This window comes from Euleptes europaea, chromosome 21 (genome assembly GCF_029931775.1).
Source record: "Euleptes europaea isolate rEulEur1 chromosome 21, rEulEur1.hap1, whole genome shotgun sequence".
NCBI classification, from domain to species: Eukaryota; Metazoa; Chordata; class Lepidosauria; order Squamata; family Sphaerodactylidae; genus Euleptes; species Euleptes europaea.
The window spans coordinates 13,326,688-13,351,336 of record NC_079332.1 but is presented as its reverse complement, the minus strand read 5'-3'; the positions used below and the strand labels follow the sequence as shown (position 1 = coordinate 13,351,336).

The window sequence follows — 24,649 nt, the reverse complement described above, 5'->3', positions numbered from 1 at the left end:
GGGAGGGAGGGGCTCTGGCCCAGTGGCAGAGCATCTGCTTGGCATGCAGAAGGCCCCAGGTTCAATCCCCGGCACCTCCAGTTAAAGGGACTAGGCAAGTAGGTGATGGGAAAGACCCCTGCCTGAGACCCTGGAGAGCCGCTGCCGGTCTGAGTAGACAATACTGACTTGGATGGACTGAGGGTCTGATTCAGTATAAGGCAACTTCGCGTGTGTTCAACCCCCCTGCGGTGCCTATCTGGACGCTTGAACAAATCGTGGAGTATCTATCGAGGGAATGGTGAACTCCGTCTGCCATCCGACCCGTTTACATGACCCTGCGGTTCCTGGATCAGCGGGCGGTGATACAAGAGCCGCTCGTAGAGAGGGGGACTGAACAATCCTTCCCAGCTGAGGTTTTTACACCTGATGAAATAAGGCCCTTGTTAGTAGATGCTGCTGCTCTAAAAAAGGCAAAAAAAACAACTTGGCATCCCATATCAACCTGTCCCTTCTGATGCAGCACCCTCTTTCTTCGCCATCTCAAATTTTACAGCTGGATTAGCGAACAAAAGCCTCCATTTCAGGCTTTATTGATGTGTCAGGGCACTATCTGAAGGATAAAGAAGAGCCCCCCCCCCTTCGCTCCCTGCTGAGTTGTTTCAATCCAAGAGTAAATATATTTCTCAGAACCCTTGTCTCTCTGCCTGGCTCACTGAGTCTACCTATTGTTAATAAAAATAAAAGGGTCCTTTGTTTTTGGTTTGGTTTTTTAAGAGGGCATGTGATATTTTTAAAAAATCTCTGTTAGTAACGCTACTACTACTACTACGAGGAGGAGGGGAAGGAGAAGAAGAAGAAGAAGGAGGAGAAGAAGGAGAAGGAGGAGAAGGAGAAGGTGGAGAAGGAGAAGAAGAAGGAGGAGGAGGAGGAGAAGAAGAAGGAGGAGGAGGAGGAGGAGGAGAAGAAGGAGGAGAAGAAGAAGAAGAAGGAGAAGGAGAAGGAGGAGGAGGAGGAGAAGAAGGAGGAGGAGGAGGAGGAGGTTTTTAGATGCCAACTTTCTCTACCACTTCAGGAAGAATCAAGCTGGCTTACAATCACCTTCCCTTCCCCTCCCCACAACAGACACCCTGTGAAGTAGGTGGGTCCGAGAGAACTGTGACTGGCCCAAGGTCACCCAGCTGGCTTCGTGTCGAGGAGTGGGGAAACAAATCCAGTTCACCCAATCAGCCTCCGCCGCTCATGTGGAGGAGTGGGGAATCAAACCCAGTTCTCCAGATCAGACCGCATCGCTCCAAACCACCGCTCTTAACCCAAACACCACGCTGAACCTGCACAGCAAACTGTTTGGAGTTTTTGTTGTCGTTCGTTGGTAACATGATCTTCGCCCGCTGCTAAACCGCCTGGTTCAGCAAGAAGCGCTGCCGGCGAGGATAATTCCGGATGGGCAGCCATTCTGCGGTTGCGCCGAGCACACTGGGTCAGAATTCCAAAGGAGTCCAGCGCGGCGTGGTGGTTAAGAGCAGCGGACTCTAATCTGGAGAACCGAGTTCGATTCCCCGCTCCTCCACACGAAGCCTGCCGGGTGACCTTGGGCCAGTCACTCTCTCGGCCCACGTGGAGGCGGGCGACGGCAAACCGCCTCCGAGCGCCTCGCCTTGCAAACCCTACGGGGTCGCCATTAGTCAGCCACACACACCACATGCTCAAAAGGGCTGGGGAACGACGACCCTGCCCTAGTGTATCTATATGCACCATTGGGGTGAACTGATAGAAGTGAAACCAGTGGAAAACACAGCATGGTGCATAATTCCAGACAGGAAACTATCTTAGTCATCAGGGCAGGACAGTGGCTACTCCTCTTAAGTACTAACAGTATTTATTTTACTAAAAGCCTTTGTGAGTTAGAGCTAGCTTTATTAGAGGCATGAGGGTACATCCGTAGCGGGTATATTTAACGTTTCAAGCACCGAGAAAAGTAAACGCAAAATAGGTTTCGCCAAAAACTAAACCTGGACCCAAAATGCTTTCTACTAAGCATAGCACCATCTGACCTACCTTCGAGATCCAAAGACCTGTTAAGGTATGCTACAACAGCAGCGAGAGTTGTTCTGGCAAGAAGAAGGAAACAAACGACAATACCAGATGTAGATGAATGGAAAGACAAGATGTTAGAATATGCAAATATGGCCAAAATGACTTTTAGGATGAACCCGACAGAAAATGAGTCCCAAGACCAGTAAGCTGAGAAATGGCAACCATTTTTATACCTATACATCAAGTAATACTTAAGAGTGATTTCTTTCTCTATTTTTCTTAGTAATAATATCCTAGCAAAATCACTATGAGATTTAAAACAATATAACCAGATATGATAAGATATGCAACGTTTTTAATATGTACTGTAATGACCAATACGAATATATATTAAGTGTAGACGGGCTGTTTATCCCTCTCTCTTTTTTCCTTCCCGTACCCCATCCCTGACCTGGATGGCCCAGGCTAGCCCGGTCTCGTTCGATCTCGGAAGCTAAGCAGGGTCGGCCCTGGTTAGAACGTGGATGGGGGACTTGAAGCGCTATGGGACTCTGGAAATCAAATAACACTCTGATGAGTAACCCACCAGCAAGCCTACATAGACAGGGACATACCTGCGATATCCTGGGGGGGCTGGAGACCCGCAGCCCCCTTGGAGGTTTCCGGGAGGGACCCTCCGCTTCCGAGCACTCGGACCATCTCTCTCAAGCGCTCGCACTCTTCGCGAAGGTGGGCCTGCTCCTCCAGACGCTGCCGCTTGGCCTGGCTGGCCGGATTCACACTGAGGTGGAGGACTTTGGTTTTGCTGGGGTCATGATCACCGCCCTACGAAGACAACCACGCGCAGGATCAACACAGAGCGCGGGAGAACGGCACACAACGTTATCGTGGACACGAAGGTTCGGGCAGAAGCGCCGAGAGAAAGGGGAGGACAATGCACAAATATGTGGCTGCAACAACGAACCGGACAAGACCTTTGGACCTTTAAAGTCTTACACGGTCTGGGGACGACGTACCTACGGGACCGCCTCTCCTGATATGCCCCCCAAAGAGCATTACGCTCTACATATAGTAATCTGCTGGTGGCCCCTGGCCCAAGAGTGTGTGGCTGCCTTCAACAAGGGCCAGGGCTTTCTTGGCCCTGGACTGGTGGAATAGTCTTCCTAGGGACATCAGGGCCGCGCGGGACCTTAAGGCATTTCGCAGGGCCTGCAAAATGGAGCTATTCCTCCAGGCCTAAAACGGAGGGCGGGCGCAAGTTTCTCCGTCGCTGCTGGCCTCCCCATCCTTCCCCCCCACTCTTGGCATCTGTGGGGGGCGATCCTGCCGAAATCCGGTCCATGGTGGCACCTGGGTTGTTTTTAAGGTTTATAGTTTATGGCTTTATAATAAAATGTTTCAACTGATGTTTTATGGTTTTATGTCTTATAGAGGTTGTTACCTGCCCTGAGCCCAACCTGGCTGGGAATGAGGGCAGGCTATAAATCTGAAATAATAATAATAATAATAATAATAATAATAATAATAATAATAATAATAATAATAATAATAATAATAATAATAATAAATAAGACTATTTAAATATAATGTCAAACTATGCACGAATATTGGGATACAATGACCAACTACACCCAGGAATTCTAATACATTGACTGCCCATGAATATGTGGATATCACAACAAACATGAATATTTCAGCATAACAATGCATGAATATTTGGATATAACAATGAACTGTACACGAATATCTGGATATAAGAAAAAATGCACATGCATATTGTGATGTAATGACAGCCAGTACATGGATATTTGGACACTGAGCCGTGCAAGAATATTTGGATAGAACGACAAACCGCACACGACCATTTGGATAGAACGACAAACCTCCCACAAATATTTGGATATAAAGCCGAACTGCACACAGACATTTGGATATAACGGCAAACTGCGCACAAATATTTGGATATAACAAACTGCGCATGGATGTCTGACGAGAACGATGGTTCGGATCATGGTAAAATGAAGCGAGTTACCTTGTGCTATACTTAGAACTCGAACGCCGTTTCCATGGGCAGCGTTCGAGTGATCAGAAAACCCTTTGGGCTAAAACGCATGGTCGCTTTATCCTCCTTTAATCCCTGTTTCAGCCAGGATTCAGGCAGGATCGAACGCATGCGTTTCGCCTAATGTGCGTTCGATCCTGGCTAAAACAGGGATTAAAGGAGGATAAAGCGACCATGTGTTTTCGCCCTATGCTTGAGAGCTGATTGACATCCCCCCCTTCCACACACACATCCTATTGGGGCAAGAACAACACTTCCCCCCAATAATAACAGCTAAAGGTAAACCATCGTTCTGATACTTTAAAGACCAAACTGGTCTTATTGCTGGATCTTTCCTTTCCCCAGCGCATTTAACATTTTAAATTGATTTTAAATTGTGGAAAGAGCTATCCTTAGCCTAATTTGGGACCGCAGTTTGCTGACAGTCCAGGACTCTGGATGAAGCCCTCGTGACTCAACCGCGTCAGCTTTCCCTGAGCAAACGGAGAGACATTTCCTTCTGCACCGCTCCCGAGAGGTGAACGCTATTTATAGCCATTTCACTGATGAGGCAGATCTTAAAAATAGCTGATTAATTTCCCGTCAAAGTGAGACAACAAGCGAGTTAATACTTCAATCTTCACGGGTAAAAAAAAAAAAAACCCCAAAAAGCAACACCTCTTTTGCAGAACGAACAGGTTGCAGTGACTAGATTGGCTCGGGGTTGCTGGGCATTCTCTAGAAAGCAAGAATACAGTACAAGTTGACTTCTTTTGTGCTTCTGCACCACGGGTCACTTTCCGCTAGTCTCTCTCCACATGCCATCAAGTGCAAACTCTTGCCTCATGATCACTGAGGGGCGCTTGATCACCGGAGAATTGTGCGGCCAGGGGAGCGCGTGCAGATGTATGGGGAAAGCGGTTGAGAAGGACAACTGGATTATGTCTACGGTTGCCACCTCTGGGCTGGGAAATTCTTGCGATTTGGGGCAGAGCCCGGGAAGGGGGGAGCTTGGGGGAGGGACGGAGCTCAGCAGGGATGTGGACTCAACCCACCTTGAGTCCAAGTGAAAAAGGCAAACTATACATAATGGGAAGGAAGGAAAGAAGGAGGAAAGGAGGGAGGGAGAGGAAGGAAGGAAGGAAGGAAGGAAGGAAGGAAGGAAGGAAGGAGGGAAAGGAAGGGAAAGGAAGGGAAAGGAAGGGAAAGGAAGGGAAAGGAAGGGAAAGGAAGGAACACATGAAGCTGCCTTCTACTGAATCAGACCCTTGGTCCATCAAAGTCAGTATTATCTTCTCTGACCAGCAGCGGCTCTCCAGGGTCTCAGGCGGAGGTCTTTCCCATCACCTACCTGCCTGGTCCCTTTAACTGGAGATGCCAGGGACTGAACCTGGGACCTTCTGCATGCCAAGCAGATGCTCTACCACTGAGCCACAGCTTCTCCCCTATCGAGGGAGGGAGGGAGGGAGGGAGGGAGGGAGGGAGGGAGGGAGGGAGGGAAGGAAGGAAGGAAGGAAGGAAGGAAGGAAGGAAGGAAGGAAGGAAGGAAGGAAGGAAGGAAGAAAGAAAGAAAGAAAGAAAGAAAGAAAGAAAGAAAGAAAGAAAGAAAGAAAGAAAGAAAGAAAGAAAGAGGAGACAAACCGAAAGGAAGCAAGTGAGGCAGAAAGAATGTGAGGAACAAAAAGAAAATGAGAGAGACACAGACAGAAAGAAATAGAAAGAAAATAAGGGAGGGAGGGAAAGAGAACATGTGAGACAGAGAGACTAAAAGAACGAAAGCACAAAAGAAGTCAACTTGTACTATATTCTTGCTTTCTAGAATGTGAGAGACATAAAGAAAAAACAGGGAGAGAGACAGAAAGAAAATAAAGAGAGAGAGAACTGTATTCCACTAACCGGGCAGCCATTTTTACAATCAACCCATCTACTTATATATTTTTTTTTTATTTTCTGGAAAGCAAAAACACCTGCCAGATGGCCAAAAAGACGGCTAAATCGAACACCTTAAGATGTCCCCGGTCAGCAATAAATCCTCGGCACCACGGCCCGATTTTACGGCACTTTAAAAGCAAAACTGCAAATAGAAAAGGCCATTTTCCACTCCGCCTTCCCGAGGCTTGGAAGCCTCAACAAATGTCAGGGATACAGATCTCCCAGCTGTTCTGGTGCCCTCTAGCGACGCAGCCGCTCGAGACCCCCTTCTTTCAACCGCTCCAGAAAAGAGCATCCTCAGCTAACAACCCCCCCCCCAAAACCAAAAGGCATGAAAGCAAGACCCCGAAACCCTTCTCAGCAAGCAGTCGGGGCCCTGGAACTGTCAAAGGCAGAGACGTGTGGAAGAAACAGGAGAGCGCCGGGGATTTTATAAGCAGTTAAATAGAAACGAAAGTGGGGGCGGTGTTTTTTTTTTTTAATAATTATTTTTATTATTTTCCACAATTCAACAAAATTAAACATATCTCAACAATATATTCAGTTGTAACTACTTATAACAAAAAAAAACTCATTGCTATTACTGAGAATATGTTATCTATAGTATTCAGTGCTATCTACTATATACGACTTCCCCACTTCTTCTTCGGTCACTAATTCTACTGGTTAACACTTTTGCATTTCAAATTAATTTCTAATCCTTAATGAACTGGAGGCATGCCTAGGACGCGGCCGGTCAAAACCAATCCATAGAGATCAAGAGTCCCCCGAAGTGATGCCCTCCGACGTCTTTTCTTGGCACCCGCGTGCGGGGCTAGGCGGACTTTGGCCCTGCAAGGCTTTGGCTTGGCCGCTGGAGATTGGATTGGCCGGGCCGGTTTTGGAAGACGTGGCTTCGGCAGCAGCTGCCGCCACAAAAGCAACCATCTTCACCGGGTGACTGAAGGTAAGCAGCTCCAAGCAGCCATTTCGTTACCGGCACCGCCTCGTGCGGCAGTCGTTTTGTGGCAGCCCTCTTGCGGCGGTGCCCGCTACGCAGATTTACAAAGGTGCCCACAGGCTTAAAAATCCCAGACAGTAGAATTTCGGGAATCCCTTACAGTAGCATTTTGAAAAGACAACACATATTTCCCCCCCTTCAGGAGGTCAGGGTGTCCCTCTTAGTATCCAGAGTTTGGGGGGGGGGAGAACATGGGATGGCTCCCCTCCCGGGGCCATTGGGTCAAGCAATTTGGACGCAGTTGGAATCATAGACTCATAGAGCTGGAAAGGACCATAGAGGCCATCTAGTCCAGCCCCCTGCTCAATGCAGGATCAGCCTACAGCATCTCTGACAAGTGTATGCCCAGCCTCTGGTTGAAGACTGCCAGCGAGGGGGAGCTCACCACCTCCCTAGTAGCTGATTCCACTGTCGAACAACTCTTAATGTTAAAAAAATTAAAATCCTAATATCCAGATGGTACCTTTCCGCCCGCAATTTAAACCCATTCTTGCGAGTCCTCTCCTCTGCTGCCAACAGGAACAGCCCCCTGCGCTCCTCTAAGCGACAGCCCTTCAAATACTTCAAGAGGGCAATCCTGTCCCCCCTCAACCTCCTCTTCTCCAGACCGAGCATTCCCAAGTCCATCCGCCTTTCCTTGTAGGGCTTGGCCTCCAGGCCCCGGATCCTCCTCGTCGCTCTCCTCTGCACCCGCTCGATTCTGCCCGCATCCTTTTCGAAATGAGGCCTCCAGAACGGCCCACAGGACTCCAGGTGCGGCCTGACAAATGCAGGGTGCAGAGGAACAAGGACATCTCGTGTCAGTTGTGCCCATCGCTAAACCAGCTTTGCCAGGAACGGTGTTGGAAAGAGCCAGGCTACAATTCCCGCGTCGCCATGGGACACGTGCCCTGCAGTGTAGGGGCTGAGTTCCCGAAGTCTGTCTCCCGCACAACCTGACGGCTGGTCTTATGTCGATCCTGGCGTAAAACGTGGGAGGGGGGAGAAGGCACAAATAACTCCAGGCCGCCAGGAGGTTTCTCACCCTGACAGCTTCGCCCTGCTAACAGAGACGTGACCCGGTTCACTCCAATTTCTCTCTACAAAACGCACTCCGAAAGCAGACCTGGTCAGAACTGGCTTTCCCAGAGATCCCAAGCCGGATAACAAAGGGTGCCCGTCGGATTCGTGCACGCTCAAGCTTCTAGGAAGGGTGGAGGGAGAGCCAGCGTGGATCTGGGAGACCCGGGTTCGAATACCCACTCTGCTGTCGAGGCTCAGTGGGTGAGGATGGGCCTGACACATGCTCTCGGCTGAAACTGCCTCACAGGGTTGTTGTTATGCTGATACAATGGAGGAGAGGAAAACAATATGAGCGGTGGACTCTAATCTGGAGAACTGGGTTCGGTTCCCCTCTCCTCCGGATGAGCGGTACTCTAATCTGGTGAACCGGGTTGGTTTCCCCACTCTTCTCCATGAAGCCTGCTGGTTGACCTTGGGCTAGTCACTCTCTCAGCCTCACCTACCTCACAAGGTGCCTGTTAAGGGGAGATGAAGGGAAGGAGATTGTAAGCCGGTTTGAGACTCCTTAAAGGCAGAAAAAACCAGGGTATAAAAACCAACTCTTCTTCTAAACCTTTGTCACAGGGACGGGCCTGTTTTTCCAATGTACAGGGTGGAAGGGCACTGCTGAAATGTGATGGCATAAATCACATTGGGGAAGGGCCGTAGCTCAGTGGTAGAGCATCTCCTTGGCATGCAGAAGGTCCCAGGTTCAATCCCCAGCATCTCCAGTTAAAAGGACTAGGCAAGGAGGTGATGTGAAAGACCCCTGCCTGAGACCCCGGAGAGCCGCTGCCGGTCTGAGTAGACAATACTGACTTTGATGGACCAAAGGTCTGGTTCAGTACAAGGCAGCTTCATGTGTTCATGGCTTTACTTATCTTCTGGGGAGGGGCCGTGGCTCAGCGGTAGAGCCTCTGTTTGGCATGCAGATGGTTCCAGGTTCAATCCCCGGTGTCTCCAGTTAAAGGGACCAGGCAAGCAGGTGATGTGAAAGACCCCTGTTTGGGACCCCGGAGAGCCCTTGCCAGTCTGAGTGGACAATGCTGACTTTGATGGACCAAGGGTCTGGTTCAGTATAAGGCAGCTTCAGGTGTTCAACTCTATTTAAATGCCTTATTTCAGGACCACGGACAGGGCTCGCAATGAGAAACACTGCAGCTGTAGGGAACCAAGAAAGGGGGAAGGAAGGAGGAGTAAATATAGCTTGCTGAGTTTTAATATATATTTTTTCCACCGGGACCATGTTTATTACAACCCACTCAGCGCCTCAGGGATCGAACGGGCCAACAATCCAACCAAAGGAAAAATAAAATTCTTCAGCAAACGACGGCCACATGCTTAAATCTCTCCCAATGACATCGATGCGACTTAACACTGCTTAACCCTGCCTCGGTTGAGTTTTATATTAATAAATGATGATGCAAAACATCTCCAAAGGCGCTCTGCAAGGGACGGGCGGAACGGCTGAGTCTCCGTGAATCCCCAGAAGCGTGCACAGAGTGGAAAGAGGTAAGAGGCTGTTACCTCTGTGATTTCTCGTGCATTGGTCTCTCAGCTGGGAGCATTTATTGCCTTTCAGGTTGTCCGGCCCGCCTGGACTAGGCTGGTCCATGTCGGCCTGGATGCGCGCTTGCAAAGCAGGCCCCCCATGACATCTCGCGGGGGTATGTATTTTGCAACTGTTTCTGCAAAGCCTGAGCTTAGCCTCCAGATGTTAAGGAGGCCGGGGAAGTCGTACCCGTCACTCAAGGCGTAGCAGCGGCAAGCAAAGGGTAATCCTCTCCTCCCCAAAAATACCACGAGGCACAGCTGTTTCCCCTCCGTTTGGGCTTGTTGAAGCGGTTAGAGAAAAGCCCTCAGCTAAACGGAAGCCAGACGGTTTACCGGAGGATCTGGCACACAAAAGGCCAAACGTGGTGACCAATCCACCCACCCGCCCACCAAGCTCCCTGTTAATGGAAGATAAGTACCCCCGAGGGAGCCTCCCCCCCAAAGCACCCCTCCAAACAAATGGTGTTGACACGGAAATGGCTTGCAATGAACAAAAACACAAGCAAACAAGTTAGCCACCTGCTCCTCGCACGGCTAACAGAAGGGCACATCCTGGAAACTGCCAACATAGGAGAAAATATTGGGGAGAAATGCTTTCCTCTGCTGGCTCTCCGAAGTCTGTCCCACTTAGTGTCTGGAAACCGCCAAATGTGCTTGATTCCATTCAACTCACGCACAGCGCCCGGCTCAGTCATTAGGGGTGCGGAACGGCCTGCCTCCGATGGTAAACTCCCAAGTATGTAGCAGCTTAGACAAATCTCATTCTATAATACATTGCCTTCCTCCAGGTCTCTGGGAGAGGGGTCCGCGGCTCAATCGCAGAACCTCTGCTTGGCATGTGGGAGGGCCCAGGTTCAATCCTCAGCATCTCCAGTTATGAAGAACCAGGTAGCGAGTGATGAGAAAGACCTCGCCCTGAGACCTGGGAAAGCCTGGGAAATAGGAATGGCTCCGTGGCATCATCCAGGTCCAAAGGCAGACTGTGGCAGTCGTGACCCGGCTTGACCTGCCTGCAGGTTCTGAACAGCGGTGGCCCCTGTGGAGGGATAGCGCCTGTGGCTTATGTGAGCCCTAAAGCGCGCTGCCCAGTGCCCAAGTTCAAGCCACAGCCGTCGGCATTGCTCGCTAGACATTTGGGGGGTTCCTGGCCAATTCCATACGAAGCCAACCCCCTCCACTCAGTCCACGAGAACGGGTACTGTAGTGTGGTCTTGATGCCACGAGACGTTTTTGCGCCGATTCACATCCCACCCAGGCCTCCTCTCTTTCCCTTCTACGGCTCCAATTTGGAGGGAGCGGGACGAGACATGCCTAAGCGCGAGCAGAATGGATCTGCATTCGGCACCGTCACAGAAAAGGGTACGATTCAAAAAGGTCTCAAAGGCTGGAGAATAGGGTCGCTGCAGAGGGCACATTTGAGCATTATATGGGGATTTAGAGTGGACCGGCGCGCCATTGTCAAGTTCCATCCCGGGGAGCTAATCCCCTTGTAATGAAAGCGTTATCGGCATCTGGACAGGTGTTAAATGACGAGCTGCCCGGGGGATTAGCGCCTCCCCCTCCTCCGCTGTCACCCGCGGAGAAAGGAGACGGAGACGGCATAATTGCCGCTCGCTTGGCACGAGGTCAGGCGTCGCCCTGGCTGACTTCTACTCTGTCACAGATCTAGCCAGGAAATTAAGCCACCCAACGCATGAACAGGGGGCAGTCCAAACGGGGAAGAACGCGGCAACGATAGGAGAAAGACGCTCGCCTTCGGGATCCGCGAACCCGTTGGGAATCCTCGCTTTCTAGACACCTCTTTTCTTTGGGAAGCTCACAGCGGACTCCCTCTCACCCGTTCCAATCGCCGGCCAAGAGACTGGCCCATCTAATAATGGGAAAGAGCGTCACGTGCATGCAATTCTTTTAGACTTATGTACCGCTTTTGATGATGGGGAAATTTGGCGGAAAAGTAAAGCCGTTACGCACTGTATTTGGGCTGCGTTCCCTGCCCAGAGGTGAATTCCAAATTTCAACAGTTGTCAAGCTGTTCTTTGAAGGCAACATAAACAACAGAAAACCAAGCAAGAAGTAGAAGTAAAAGAGATAGTTTTTATACCCTGCTTTTCTCTACCTGTTAAGGAGACCCAAACTGGCTTATAATCATCTTCCCCTCCCCACAACAGACAACTTGTGAGGTAGGTGGGGCTGAGACAGTTCGAAGAGAACTGCGACCGGCACAAGGTCACCCAGCTGGCTTCATGTGTAGGAGTGGGGAAACCAACCCCACCCGGTACACCAGATTAGCCCCCACCGCTCATGTGAAGGATTAGGGAATCGAACCCGGTTCTCCAGATTAGAATCCGCTGCTCCTAACCACTACACCATGCTGGCTCTTTAATAATGGGAGAGAGCATCATGTGCCTACAGACTATTCTTTTGAACTTATATATCACTTCAGTTGATGGGACTATTCGGTGGAAAAGTAAAGCTTTTACAAACTGTATTTAGGCCGCATTCCCTGCCTGGAGCCCAGTTCCAAATGCCAATAGTCGCCAAGCTATTCTTTGAACGTAACATAAGCAACATAAAACCAAACAAGAAGAAGAGGTGGTTTTTATACCCCGCTTTTCTCTACCTTTAAGGAGTCTCAAACCGGCTTGCAACCACCTTCCCTTCCCATCCCCACACAGACACCCTGCGAGGTAGGTGCAGCTGACAGAATTCGCTGTGACTAGCCCAAGGTCACCCAGCTGGCTTCATGTGGAGGACTGGGGAATCGGACCCGGTTCACCGGATTAGAGGTGAACCAGGGAGGCCAGGATAGAAATTGGAAATAATGAACAACAAATAAACTCGGCAACGACGAAAGCAGGACACTGGCATCAGGAATCTCCGAATCCGTTGGCAACTTGGTATTCCTGCAACAGCAAGAGCAAGCAAGGTAGAAGTTTCCTCTCCCGCGGATTTCCCCATGAACGGAACGCTGCAAATCAACAATGACCTTCCTCGCAAATGTTCCGATTGCTGCGTCCTGGGATTCTTCCTCGGCTTGCTTTCTTCCCGACGTCGAAGTCGGAGGCAGGCTTGGGATTAACGCGCGCTGCAAAGGTCCCGGGTAGCGAGAACGAGGCTGTTCACCCGGCAGGCCGCCGTGCATGCTAACAGCCTGCAACCGAACGAGTCAGCAATGCAAGGAGAATTAAAAAGTGCCCGTTAAACAGCCCCTGAATCCTCATGGATATTTATAAGCAAGGCTCAATCAATACTCCTCCCTCATTCACCGCACGCTGCTCGGGAAAGGATAACCCAGGAGGGCACGCTTCTTATGTCAGTCTTCCAGAGGGATCCTGGGAAGTCTCACTGCACGCAGAGCTAGCGTTGTTAAGAACGTACGGACATCAGAAGAGCCCTGCGGGATCAGACCCGTAGTCCGGCTAGGCCAGCGTCCTGTCTCACACAGTGGCCAACCAGTTAATTTGAAGGGCCAACAACAGGGCATAGAGGCTGAGGCCTTCATAAGAACATCAGAAGAGACCTGCTGGATCAGACCGGTGGTCCATCTAGTCCAGCATCTCGTCTCACACAGTGGCCAACCAGTTCTTCTAGAGGGCCAACAACCAGACACAGATCTTCCCCCTGATAAGTACATAAGATAACCGAAGCTTTCCCCTGATGAGCACATAAGAACATCAGAAAAGCCCTGCTGGATCAGACCAAGGTCCATCAAGTCCAGCAGTCTGTTCACACAGGGGCCAACCAGGTGCCTTTAGGAAGCCCACAAACAAGATGACTGCAGCAGCATTTATCTTGCTGGTGTCTATAATAGGGATGCTCCTCTGATACTGGAGAAAAGGAAGGAAGGAAGGAAGGAAGGAAGGAAGGAAGGAAGGAAGGAAGGAAGGAAGGAAGGAAGGAAGGAAGGAAGGAAGGAAGGAAGGAAGGAAGGAAGGAAGGAAGGAAGGAAGGAAGGAAGGAAGGAAGGAAGGATGGATCAGAACAAGGCCCATCCAGTCCAGCACTTTGTTCACCCAATGGCCAACCAGGCGTCTCCAGGAAGCCCACAAACAAGACGACGGCACCAGCATTATCCTGCCTGTGTTCCACAGCACCTAATATAATAGGCATGCTCCTCTGATCTTGGAGAGGAGGAGAACCCTGCTGGATCAGACCAGTGAGGGCCCATCTAGTCTCGTCGATGTTATCAAACAGAGAGACGGGGGCTAAATCTTCTTCCACTGGCTACATCTTCACAAAAAAAGGTATTTACTGCTTGTGCATCTTTCTCCTTTATCAAATGTGTATGTTATTTTGGCTCCTTGGCATTTCTCTTAGTTATCCTCTGTATCTTTTTTGGTTCAAGAAACAAAATAAAAATTTTAAATCCAAGAGACTCCTTTCGCTACCGTCTTGACTGACCTAAAGGTAAAAGGTAAAGGTCCCCTGTGCAAGCACCGGGTCATTCCTCACCCATGGGGTGACGTCACATACCCAACGTTTCCTAGGAAGACTTTGTTTTCGGGGTGGTTTGCCAGTAATCTCCCCTTTACCCACAGCAAGCTGGGTACTCATTTGACCGACCACGGAAGGATGGAAGGCGGAGTCAACCTTGAGCCGGCGACCTGAAACCGACTTCCGTCGGGATCGAACTCCGGTCGTGAGCAGAGCTTGGACTGCAGTACAGCTTACCACTCTGCGCCACGGGGCTCTTCTTGACTGACCTACACCAATGCAATAAGGGCATAGCATGTGTTCCATGGAACCCTAAGTTTGACTCCTTAGTACGATATAAAAATGGAGTCTTCAGGCATGACTTCTTTAAGGACAGCTGTTCCTAGACCTAAGACTGCTGTTATCGATTTAAATTTAAAAAATAATTTTAATTCAGTTGAGACAATTGTACATATTTTATTACACTGTGAATTTTATCGGGAGGTTAGGAAGAAGCTGATTTGACCTGGGCGGACCAGAAATGTTAGGATTGTTAGCCATTCAGACGATTTTATTGTTAAATATTTATTAGACGATAAAGGTGCTTTTATCTCTTATTCGGTGGCAAAGTTCTGTCACGTAGCCAGTAAGATAAGGAGATTCTCAGTAGGGGTTATAAAACTGTAATGTTGACCGATATTTGCTGGTCAAATGACTGTAAAAAAAATGAACTAAAAATAAATAAATAAATGGTCTATTTGAATCTTTATTTGGGAAGAAAACTATTCCAAAACCAGCCGTTTCAGCCCGGCAAAACCCTTGGTTTCTTAAAGGCCTCCTTACGAAGAGCAATTTCTCAGAAACAGAGAGAATCCCAAAGCAATATTACTATCTGTGTTTTGAAAGAGTTCTCAAGAGGAATTACAAGAACCCGAGAAATGATATTAGCTAGATTAAAGCCTAGTTTGGATGCCAGTCAGGTAGGTGCCAACGGGCGACGTCTCCTTTTCCCATCAATGCTGCGCTCCCTACCCTGCCCTACCCCCCCCCTTGAAATCATTACTGTATGGGGGCTGAATATGAATATGGCAGGCTTTACTGCGGCAGGTATGTCGCAAATTAGGCGCGCCCGTCATATGCTATCTATTTATTGATTTCTGGGGCAGATTTTAATCGTGCCTTTTAATGGGCTTTATTGCGTTCTGTTGTCAAATTTGTGTAAGCCACCCTGAGCCTGGCTCTCTGCTGGGGAGGGAGGGATATAAGTTTAATAAAATAAGTAAGTAAATAAATAAATGGACTCTTCGCAATTGTGCGGCAGTGGCGGTGGGGTTCGTCCATGCATCAGCTCCAGCTTCGCACTGCTCCGAGTGGAGTTCTCCAAACCGGGCACTTACTAGATGGCAAAGGAATACCAGCCAAGCGCCCAGCCAATTGCCACTCACCCCCCCTTCTGCTCTGCATGTAGACATGGAAAGGAACACACCCACAACTGCCGCTTCTGTGTCATCCCAAGCTGCCAACTTGGAAGGCTTGAAGAGGGGAGTGGACATGTTCATGGAGGAGAGGGATGTCCAAGGCTACTAGTCAAAATGGACACTAGTCGTGATACATACCTCTTCTCTCCAGGATCAGAAGAGCATGCCTATTATCTTGGGTGCTGTGGAACACAGGCAGGGCAATGCTGCTGCAGTCGTCTTGCTTGTGGGCTTCCTAGAGGCCCCTGGTTGGCCACTGTGTGGAAAGACTGCTGGACTTGATGGGCCTTGGTCTGATCCAGCAGGGCTGTTCTTATGTGGTGATGGCTACCATCTTGGAAGGCTTGAAGAGGGGACTGGACATGTTCATGGAGGAGAGGGCTATCCATGGCTGCTAGTAAAAATAGATACTCGTCATGATGGCATACCTATTCTCTTCAAGATCAGAGGAGCATGCCTATGATATTAGGTGCTTTGGAACACAGGCAGGATAAATGCTGCTGCAGTCGTCTTGTTTGTGGGCTTCCTAGAGGCCCCTGGTTGGCCACTGTGTGAACAGACCGCTGGACTTGATGGGCCTTGGTCTGATCCAGCAGGGACTTGCTTATGTTCTCATGTTTTTATGTAATCTTACGACGGCCTGCATTTGAACATCCCTAACTCACTCCCACGGCAGCAAATAGATCGCTAATGAAGGAAAAAACAAACCGATGTGCATCTGCCTAGTCATTTAGTACAGATTGTATTTGCTCACTGCAAGTTGACAGAAGCACATTATGCGCGCGTTCTGGCGTCAGTCCCGGATTTGGCCCAGCCCACCCTAAACGAGTTACACTGGAACTGCTAGAGGCCGTGGCGTCCCAAGTTGCAATCTCCAGTTATGAGGGGCCGTGGCTCAGTGGTAGAGCATCTGCTCGACAGGCAGAAGCTCCCGGGTTCCATCCTCAGAATCTCTGGAGAAAAGGACAAGATGGTAGGGGTGGTGCAGGACCTCAGCCTGGGGCCCTAGAGAGCCCCTGCCAGTCAAGAGTAGACAAAACCAATTTTAGTAGATCCACATGATTTATCACGGGTTAATGTACACACATCCAGAAACCTTGCTGATTCTGTACCAGACTGTGTGACCAACTGTGCACGTGGCAAGACCCACAATTTGGTTTAAGACACGTCAAGTCACACAAGACATTAGATTTAAATACCTAATAAGGTGCATTTTTGGATGGGTTTTTCATCAAAAAAACAGATATTGCAGAGCTTGAGGTGCAAATCTGCCTTTGGTGGCGTGGTGGGTCGGCTTCCCCACACCTACGCATGAAGCCAGCTGGATGACCCCGGGCTTGTCACAGCTCTCTTAGAGCTCTCTCAGCCCCACCTACCTCACAGGGTGTCTGTTGTGGGGAAGGTGATTGTAAGCCAGTTTGAGTCTCCCTTAAGTGGTAGAGAAAGTCGGCATATAAAAATGAACCTTCTTGAGGAGGGGCTATGGCTCAGTGGCAGAGCATCTGCTTTGCATGCAGAAGGTCCCAGGTTCAATCCCTGGCATCTCCAGTTAAAGGGACTAGGCAAGTAGGTGATGGGAAAGACCTCTGCCTGAGACCCTGGAGAGCCGCTGCTAGTCTGAACAGACACTACAGACTTTGATGGACAAAGGGTACATCAGTATAAGGCAACTTCATGTGTTCTTCTTAAATGTGCCATTGAGATATGTGATTTTATTATTTGTTAGGCTGGTTTGTATTTCTTCTTTCTGACGTTTTATTGTATATTTAATGTTATGTGAGCCACCCTGAGCCCGGGTTTTGCTGGGGAAGGAGGGCTATACGAATGATTAAACAAATAAATAATAAATAAATAGAAAAGAAGAAGAAGAGTTGGTTTATATATGCCGACTTTCTCTACCACTTAAGGCAGACTCAAACCAGCTTACAAGCACCTTCCCTTCCCCTCCCCACAACAGACACCCTGTGGGGTAGGTGGGGCGGAGAGAGCCGTGACTAGCCCAAGTTCACCCAGCTGGCTTCATGTGTAGGAGTGGGGAAACTAATCCAGTTCATCAAACCCAGCTCTCCAGATCAGACTCCACCGCTCCAAATCACCGCTCTTAACCACTACACCACGCTGGCCGCAGGGGGGGTCCGTCAAAAGAGCCCCGTGACTCCGGAGCCACGGAGCGAGCATCGTTGTGGTGAAGCATCGCTGCCCATCATTTTGAGTGTTCAGGGTACCAGTGCTTGGCCACTGATCTGGGGCCCTTTGGCGTCTCACTCTTGCTGGCTGTCAACTCCCGAGGAGAGGGCAAATGAAACTCAACTGGCTCTTCTGGAACTGCCTTCGGAAACAGTTGTGCTGGGAACCGGCCAGCCAGCCATTTCACACTGAAATGCCATCAGTTATTGGTGTGGCGATCATTTTAAGGTCTGGCATCATCAGGCGCCTGTACCGACGACGAGATAGGGGTCTAACAAATCCTTCATCAACGCGCTCGGCAGCCCAAGTCTTGAATGCGAATTATGTGAGCGGTGTTTATTTCACTAAGGCTGAGCGGGGGACGGGAAGAGCAGGAAGGCCAGCTACACGTCACTTTAACTAAACTTCCCAGTTAATTAAAACCACGTCAAATCGGATCTCTGACAGTGCGCCCGAATTCTTCCAAGAAGGTGTGAATGTATGTGGTGGGGATATTTGTGTCTCCTGGGACTGCCTCAAGAGGCAGCAAAGCAAAAATCCAAAGTTCAAGGCGAGCGCCAAGTTACTCTCTGAAATCGCACACGCACAGTCGATTTAAAGCATGTCTTCTAGAAAGATCCCACATTTTGATTAAGGCACTTAAATGACAGAGTTTCACAGATACGTGTTTATCAGTTCCACGGAGGCCATTTCTTCCCTTGTTAAAAAAAATAAATAATCGCCTTAATTCCAGCAAGCTTTGCTGACAATTCCACGGTATCTCTCTCTCTGTTTGACGGATTAAACTGCTTTCTCGTATCTGAGGGGTCTTTCCTGTGTAGTTCGTTGTAGACCGGGATCAAATTGCTTTTCGGCTTTTCTTTCGGGAAGCCAAAATATCTGGGGTCAGGAATCTCCGTCTCTTCCCTGATCCTTCATATCAACACCGATCAGAGCGGGGACGGGTGATCCTTTATACTTCATTTCTGTGAGCATCCTAGGTGGATTCAACCGATTGTGTATTATTTTTTCCCCCCAGCTGCTACCGACATAATGCACCTTTTTGGTTATCTCGGTTCTGTTATCTGCTCTGCGGCTTGCTAAAATCTGGATTAGAGGGTCTTCATCTTCCTTGCTGGAAAGTAAAAGATACACAGGGGGGGGCGTCCCCTCCGGTGTGCGGAGTACAGAACCGTAAGAATTCTGATAGACCCACAGGCTAAAGATTGGATCCACATGTAAGGATTACTGAGCTAAGCAAGCCGGGAGGTTCCTCTTTCGCGCCCCGGGGCCGGTGGCAACAAACAGCCCTAAATCCCTTTCCGAGTCACGGATTTTCCTTCACACAGATTGTCACAGCCTACATTCTCCAGACTGCAGCAAACTTATGTATCTCATGTTCACTGCGATATTGGACACTTCATTATTTTTTTCATTCAGCATCATTTTACACAAGCATGTCTAATGTCCTGTGCCCTAACTCTTCTCGGGACCCTTTCTTAATTCCTTTGTCGCCCTTGGCTTTTGCACCTAATAATTTGATCTCCTCTCGCGTGCTCAAATGCGTGTCATTCTCCTGTGACGTTTCACCATATGTTCATTTTTTTTCTGCTATAAATTTTGGGAGAAGAGTGTTTTTGAGTGTCTCTTTGCCTGCGTATCATCTGTAAAAATTGATCGGCGATAGTTAACTGTTTTCTCCTGGAGCTGTCATCTTGTTGTTTCGCATCCATCTGGGGCACAGTTTTTTATTTTATTTTTTTAGCATTCATGATTTGAGCAGAATGTCCTGATATTCTGAGCGTGTATCTCTTTGCAGAGAGAACGTTGGCTGCCCGTTGCAAGGTAACCTTCAAAAGTTGTCCGAGAACAATGCCCAAGTAATTGGAAGTTCTGATCTTGTTTTGATATCAAAGGCAACTGATGGCAACTTGCACATAGCGCTGCCGAGTTTGGATTTTGTGCGCCTTCAGCTACGGAAGTTGGGGAACAGGGCAGAGCGAGGCTAATGACCGAAGCCATGTAGAGAAATTCTTTGGTGGTGGAAAGTCCAGTCAAGTCGCAGCTGACTCATGATGACCCAGTAAGGTTCTCAAGGCAAGCGACAAAGAGAGGTGGTTTGCCGTTGCCAGCCTCTGTGCAGGAACCCTGGACTTCCTTGGTGGTCTCCCACCTAAATATTTACCAGGGCTGACCCTGCGTAGCTTTGAAGGCCTGACAAGATGAGGCTATTCTGGGCCATCCAGGTCTAGGGAAGAGACAGAGGTGGTTTCCCATTTCCTGCCTTCACGCAACAAGCCTGGACTTCTTGGTGGTCTCCCACCCAAGGACTAAGCAGGACCAACCCTGTGTAGCTTCGGAGATCTGATGAGATGGAGCTATTCTGGGCCATCCAGGTCAAGGGAAGAGACAGAGGTGGTTTCCCATTTCCTGCCTTCACACAGCAACCCTGGACTTCTTGGTGGTCTCTCATCCAAGGACTAACCAGGGCCAACCCTGTGTAGCTTCGGAGATCTGGTGAGATGGAGCTATTCTGGGCCATCCAGGTCTAGGGAAGAGACAGAGGTGGTTTCCCATTTCCTGCCTTCACACAGCAACCCTGCACTTCTTGGTGGTCTCTCATCCAAGGAGTAACCAGGGCCAACACTGTGTAGCTTCGGAGATCTGGTGAGATGGAGCTATTCTGGGCCATCCAGGTCTAGGGAAGAGACAGAGGTGGTTTCCCATTTCTTGCCTTCACACAGCAACACTGGACTTCTTCGTGGTCTCCCATCCAAGGACTAACCAGGGCCAACCCTGCGTAGCTTTGGAGATCTGATGAGATGGAGCTATTCTGGGCCATCCAGGTCAGGGCAGAGAACTTCTTTGAGTGATCTGAATTCCCGGCCTTTGGACTAGTGAATTCTGTAGTTGGTGTCATCTCATTCTCGGTGTTAACAACTAAGAAATGGGCAAATCAATAATGCCAAGGAGTAGTCAGTGGACGCAGAATGCCCAGGTGTGAACTGAAGGCGGCCCATCATGCACGACTTTAATTTAGCGGTGGCAATGAGATATTGTTGGATAATGATTGATAATTTTTTTAAGGGTGGGGGGAACAAAGAAGAAGAAGAACAACAAGAAGAGGAGGAGTAGGAGTTGGTTTTTACATGCCAACTTTCTCTACCACTTAAGGAAGAATCAAACCAGCTTACAATCACCTTCCCTTCCCCTCCCCACAACAGACACCTTGTGAGGTAGGTTGGGCTGAGAAAGAGAACTGTGACTCGCCCAAGGTCACCCAGCTGGCTTCACGTGGAGTGGGGAAAATGACCTGGTTCACCAGATTAGCCCCCTCTGCTCATGTGGAGGAATGGGGAATCAAACTCGGTTCTCCAGATCAGAGTCCACCACTCCAAACCACCACTCTTAACCACTACACCACGCTGGCTCTCCTGAATAGAAAACAAAACCCCAATTGCACTCCTATTAAGAAGATGCACAGGTTCTCCAAGACGCAACAGGGAAGGAACTGTGCCAAAGGGGAAACAATTAGAAAAGGGGGATTGTACACCTGAGAAGCATTCCTGCCAATGATGTGGAATGTGTATATGCTGATGATAGCATAACCTCTCGTTCCGAGTCTACACGGTGTCTCTCTATGCTTTCAGCTTAATTCAGGAGCTGTCTCTTTTTATTATGGAGACTTCCCCTCTAGAAGTCCGAGATCAATTGCTGATTATGCCGTTGAAAATATGAGGAACGGGAGGAAAAGACTTGAACCTGATCGGCAAGCCGCTGACTTCTTTTTATGCCAACCAAATCATCAACTACGTAGCACAGAATTGGCAATCTGCGGAGACGCTTGACCCACGCACCCCGGCCTTTCCCTCCTCCAGATTGATTCAATCTCTCTGAGATATTGAGTGGGAATTGGGAAAAAAGAAATAGAGTTAAAAAAAATTAAGCAGAGTAATTCAGCGTTGACATTCTGGCGAGGTTCTTAAGTAACATAAGGGAGGTGGAAATCCTTGCCGGCATCTGTTTGGGAGGGGAAATGGGTTCCTCCCGAATGTTGCTGATTTTGCCTCCGAGAAAATCATGGCGGCTGTCAAACGGAGTGGAGGCGGCTAGCGACGGAGTGGAGGCATTCGCCATTCGCTCGCTTGTTCAGAGATAGAGAAGTATAAAGGAGAATTTAAAAAGGGGGGGAAACTCAACCAGATAAGTAGAGGGAGAACATAACATAAGAACATAAGGAAAGCCCTGCTGGATCAGGCGAAGGCCCATCAAGTCCAGCAGTCTGTTCACACAGCGGCCAACCAGGTGCCTCTAGGAAGCCCACAAGGAAGTCGCCTGCAGCAGCATTGTCCTGCCTATTTTCCCCAGCACCTAATATCATAGGCATGCTCCTCTGATCCTGGAGAGAATAGGTATTCATCATGACTAGTATCCATTTTGACTAGAAGCCATGGATAGCCTTCTCCTCCATGAACATGCCCACTCCCCTCTTCAAGCCTTCCAAGTTGGCAGCCATCACCACCTCCTGGGGCAGGGAGTTCCACAGTTTGACAATGCGTTGTGTGAGTAAATACTTCCTTTTATCTGTTTTGAATCTCTCACCCACCAGCTTCAGCAGATGACCCTGCATTCTAGTATTATGATAGAGAGAGAAAAGCTTCACCCTGTCCACTCTCTCCATACGTTGCATCATTTTATAGACCTCTATCATGCCACCCCTTAAACCCCTCCTTTCCAAGTTAGAGAGGGCCAATGTTTCTTCCAACACCACACAGGCCCTGGAACACCGAGAAACGTGCCGGGCATCCCGCACACATTCCACAGCTCGGCCACACACCCTGCGGGGGTCTCCAGATGTACGACAGACAAGCAGTAGAGCGCCAGTTCAAATGGGTTGGGGTTCACAGAAGCATAGTGTTGGAAGGTCCACCAGGGTCATCCAGTCCAACCCCCTGCACAATGCAGGAAATTCACAACTACCTCCCCCCCGCATACCCCCAGTGACCCCTACTCCATGCCCAGAAGATGGCCAAGATGCCCTCCCTCTCATGGTCTGCCTAAGGTTGTACACTCATGCCACCAAAGGCAGATTTGCACTGATCGAAACCCAGCCTAAGCGCCCAGTCCAACCGCGAAGAGAGCTTCCGTGTTTAGTCAACTTCTGATAACCCAGTGGCAACTGGTAACATTGGGAGAAAGCCCGGTCTCTGTCTACTGTTTGGCCCTTTAGTTCCACTGGTTGGCCACTGCGTGAAACAGGATGCTAAAATCAATAGACCAACAGAGACATCCAGCAGGGCGCATCTGATGTTTTTCGAACTCAGACGAACGGAGAATCATTCACCCGACTAATATATACTCCTGAAGTTCACAGACTGAGACCCATGGGTTCCATTACAACTGGATCATTACTACTGAAATCCAGCGTGGCGTAGTGGTTAAGAGCGGCGGTTTGGAGCGGCGGACTCTGATCTGGAGAACCGGGTTCGATTCCCCACTACTGAAATCCAGCGTGGTGTGGTGGTTAAGTGTGGTGGTTTGGAGCGGCGGACTCTGATCTGGAGAACCGGGTTCGATTCCCCACGCCTCCACATGAGCGGCGGAAGCGAATCTGGTGAACTGGGTTTGTTCCCCCACTCCTCCACACGAAGCCAGCTGGGTGACCTTGGGCTAGTCACAGCTCTCTCAGCCCCACCTCCTCCACAGGGTCTCTGTTGTGGGGAGGGGAAGGGAAGGAGATGGTAAGCCGGTTTGATTCTTCCTTAAGTGGCAGAGAAAGTCGGCACATAAAAACCAGCTCTTCTGCTTCTTCTCATCTTTTAATCAGGGCTGAAACACTCCATTACACGGAATTCAACCTGTCGCTGATTCAAAGCCTCCTCGAGTGACCTCCAGCTAGTAACAAGTCCGTAAACGAAATGGAGGCGGGAAGGGCAGTCGTAACTTCCAGTTAACTCCATCTCGGTCTGCATTAACGGAATTAAATGGCCGCGCCATTAAAGATGCTTCGAGGTAAGCCGCCGATCGTCAACTTTATATCTTTTTATGGATATTGGAGCCGACCGGCCAATGCATCTCATTTGGCCGCCGTATGCTCTCGTTTCATTTCTCCCTCCCCGCTATCGGAGGACGCTTGCCATTCGAAGGCCTCGCCTCCTTGTTTCCACCAGCTGTTCTGTATGCCAGGCCGCAGCACCTCTCTGGGGACCGCGGCGATAGCCTGGAGGAACGGCTGAAGTGCCAGAAAATTTCCGTCTGAGGGGGTTTCAAGAGGAGAGGCAAAATAAGCCAAATAATATCTAAAGCCGAGTACGCAGAGCCGCCGCATCAGAGCGTGACTGCAATTCTTTGCGTCACGGCCTCGTCTTCCCGCCGCCGCACACAGACATGACCAACGGCTCAGATCCTTTAATACGAGAACGATTAATTCTTCCTATACCTCCATCGAAAAATGAACAAAAAACACCCTGGGAGAAAACCTACAGGAGGAACGAACGGATTCCCACCAAGGTTTCTAATACGACACGTTCCGCGGGTGGTGGTCTCTCACCCGAGCCTGCATACGATGGAGGGCGCGTGTTTACTGCCCTAAATACTGTATTTACTGCCCTAGTATGGCTGGCCTACTGCCGAACACACAGGCTTGCCAACCTCCGAGCGGCACCTGGAGATCTCCCGCTTATTACAATTGATCTCGAGCCAACCGACAGACTCTAATTTGGTGAACCAGGTTGGTTTCCCCACTTCTACACATGAAGCCTGCTGGGCGACCTTGGGCCGGTCACAGTTCTCTCTGAACTCTCTCAGCCCTACCTACCTCACAAGGTGTCTGTTGTGGGGAAAGGAAGAAAAAGTGATGGTAAGCGGCTTGGAGATGCCTTAAAGATAGAGAAAAGTGGGGTATAAAAATCAACTCTTCTTCTACTGAGGTCCCCTTTCGGGAACCTCAACCTGTCCGGGCACCAATCCCCCAGGCTTGCAGGAATTTCCCAACACACAGTTGGCAGC

General features: G+C 49.5%; 1 protein-coding gene across 1 annotated transcript in view; it reads right to left on the bottom strand.

Moving 5' to 3' along the window:
• The window catches only part of MAD1L1 (mitotic arrest deficient 1 like 1), a 383,773-nt gene that overhangs the window by 141,388 nt on the left and 217,736 nt on the right, over window positions 1-24,649 (bottom strand). The window contains exon 18 of the mRNA XM_056866622.1: window positions 2,631-2,841. Within this exon, the coding sequence (XP_056722600.1) occupies window positions 2,631-2,841 (211 nt within the window). The remainder of the gene's footprint in view (window positions 1-2,630; window positions 2,842-24,649) is intronic.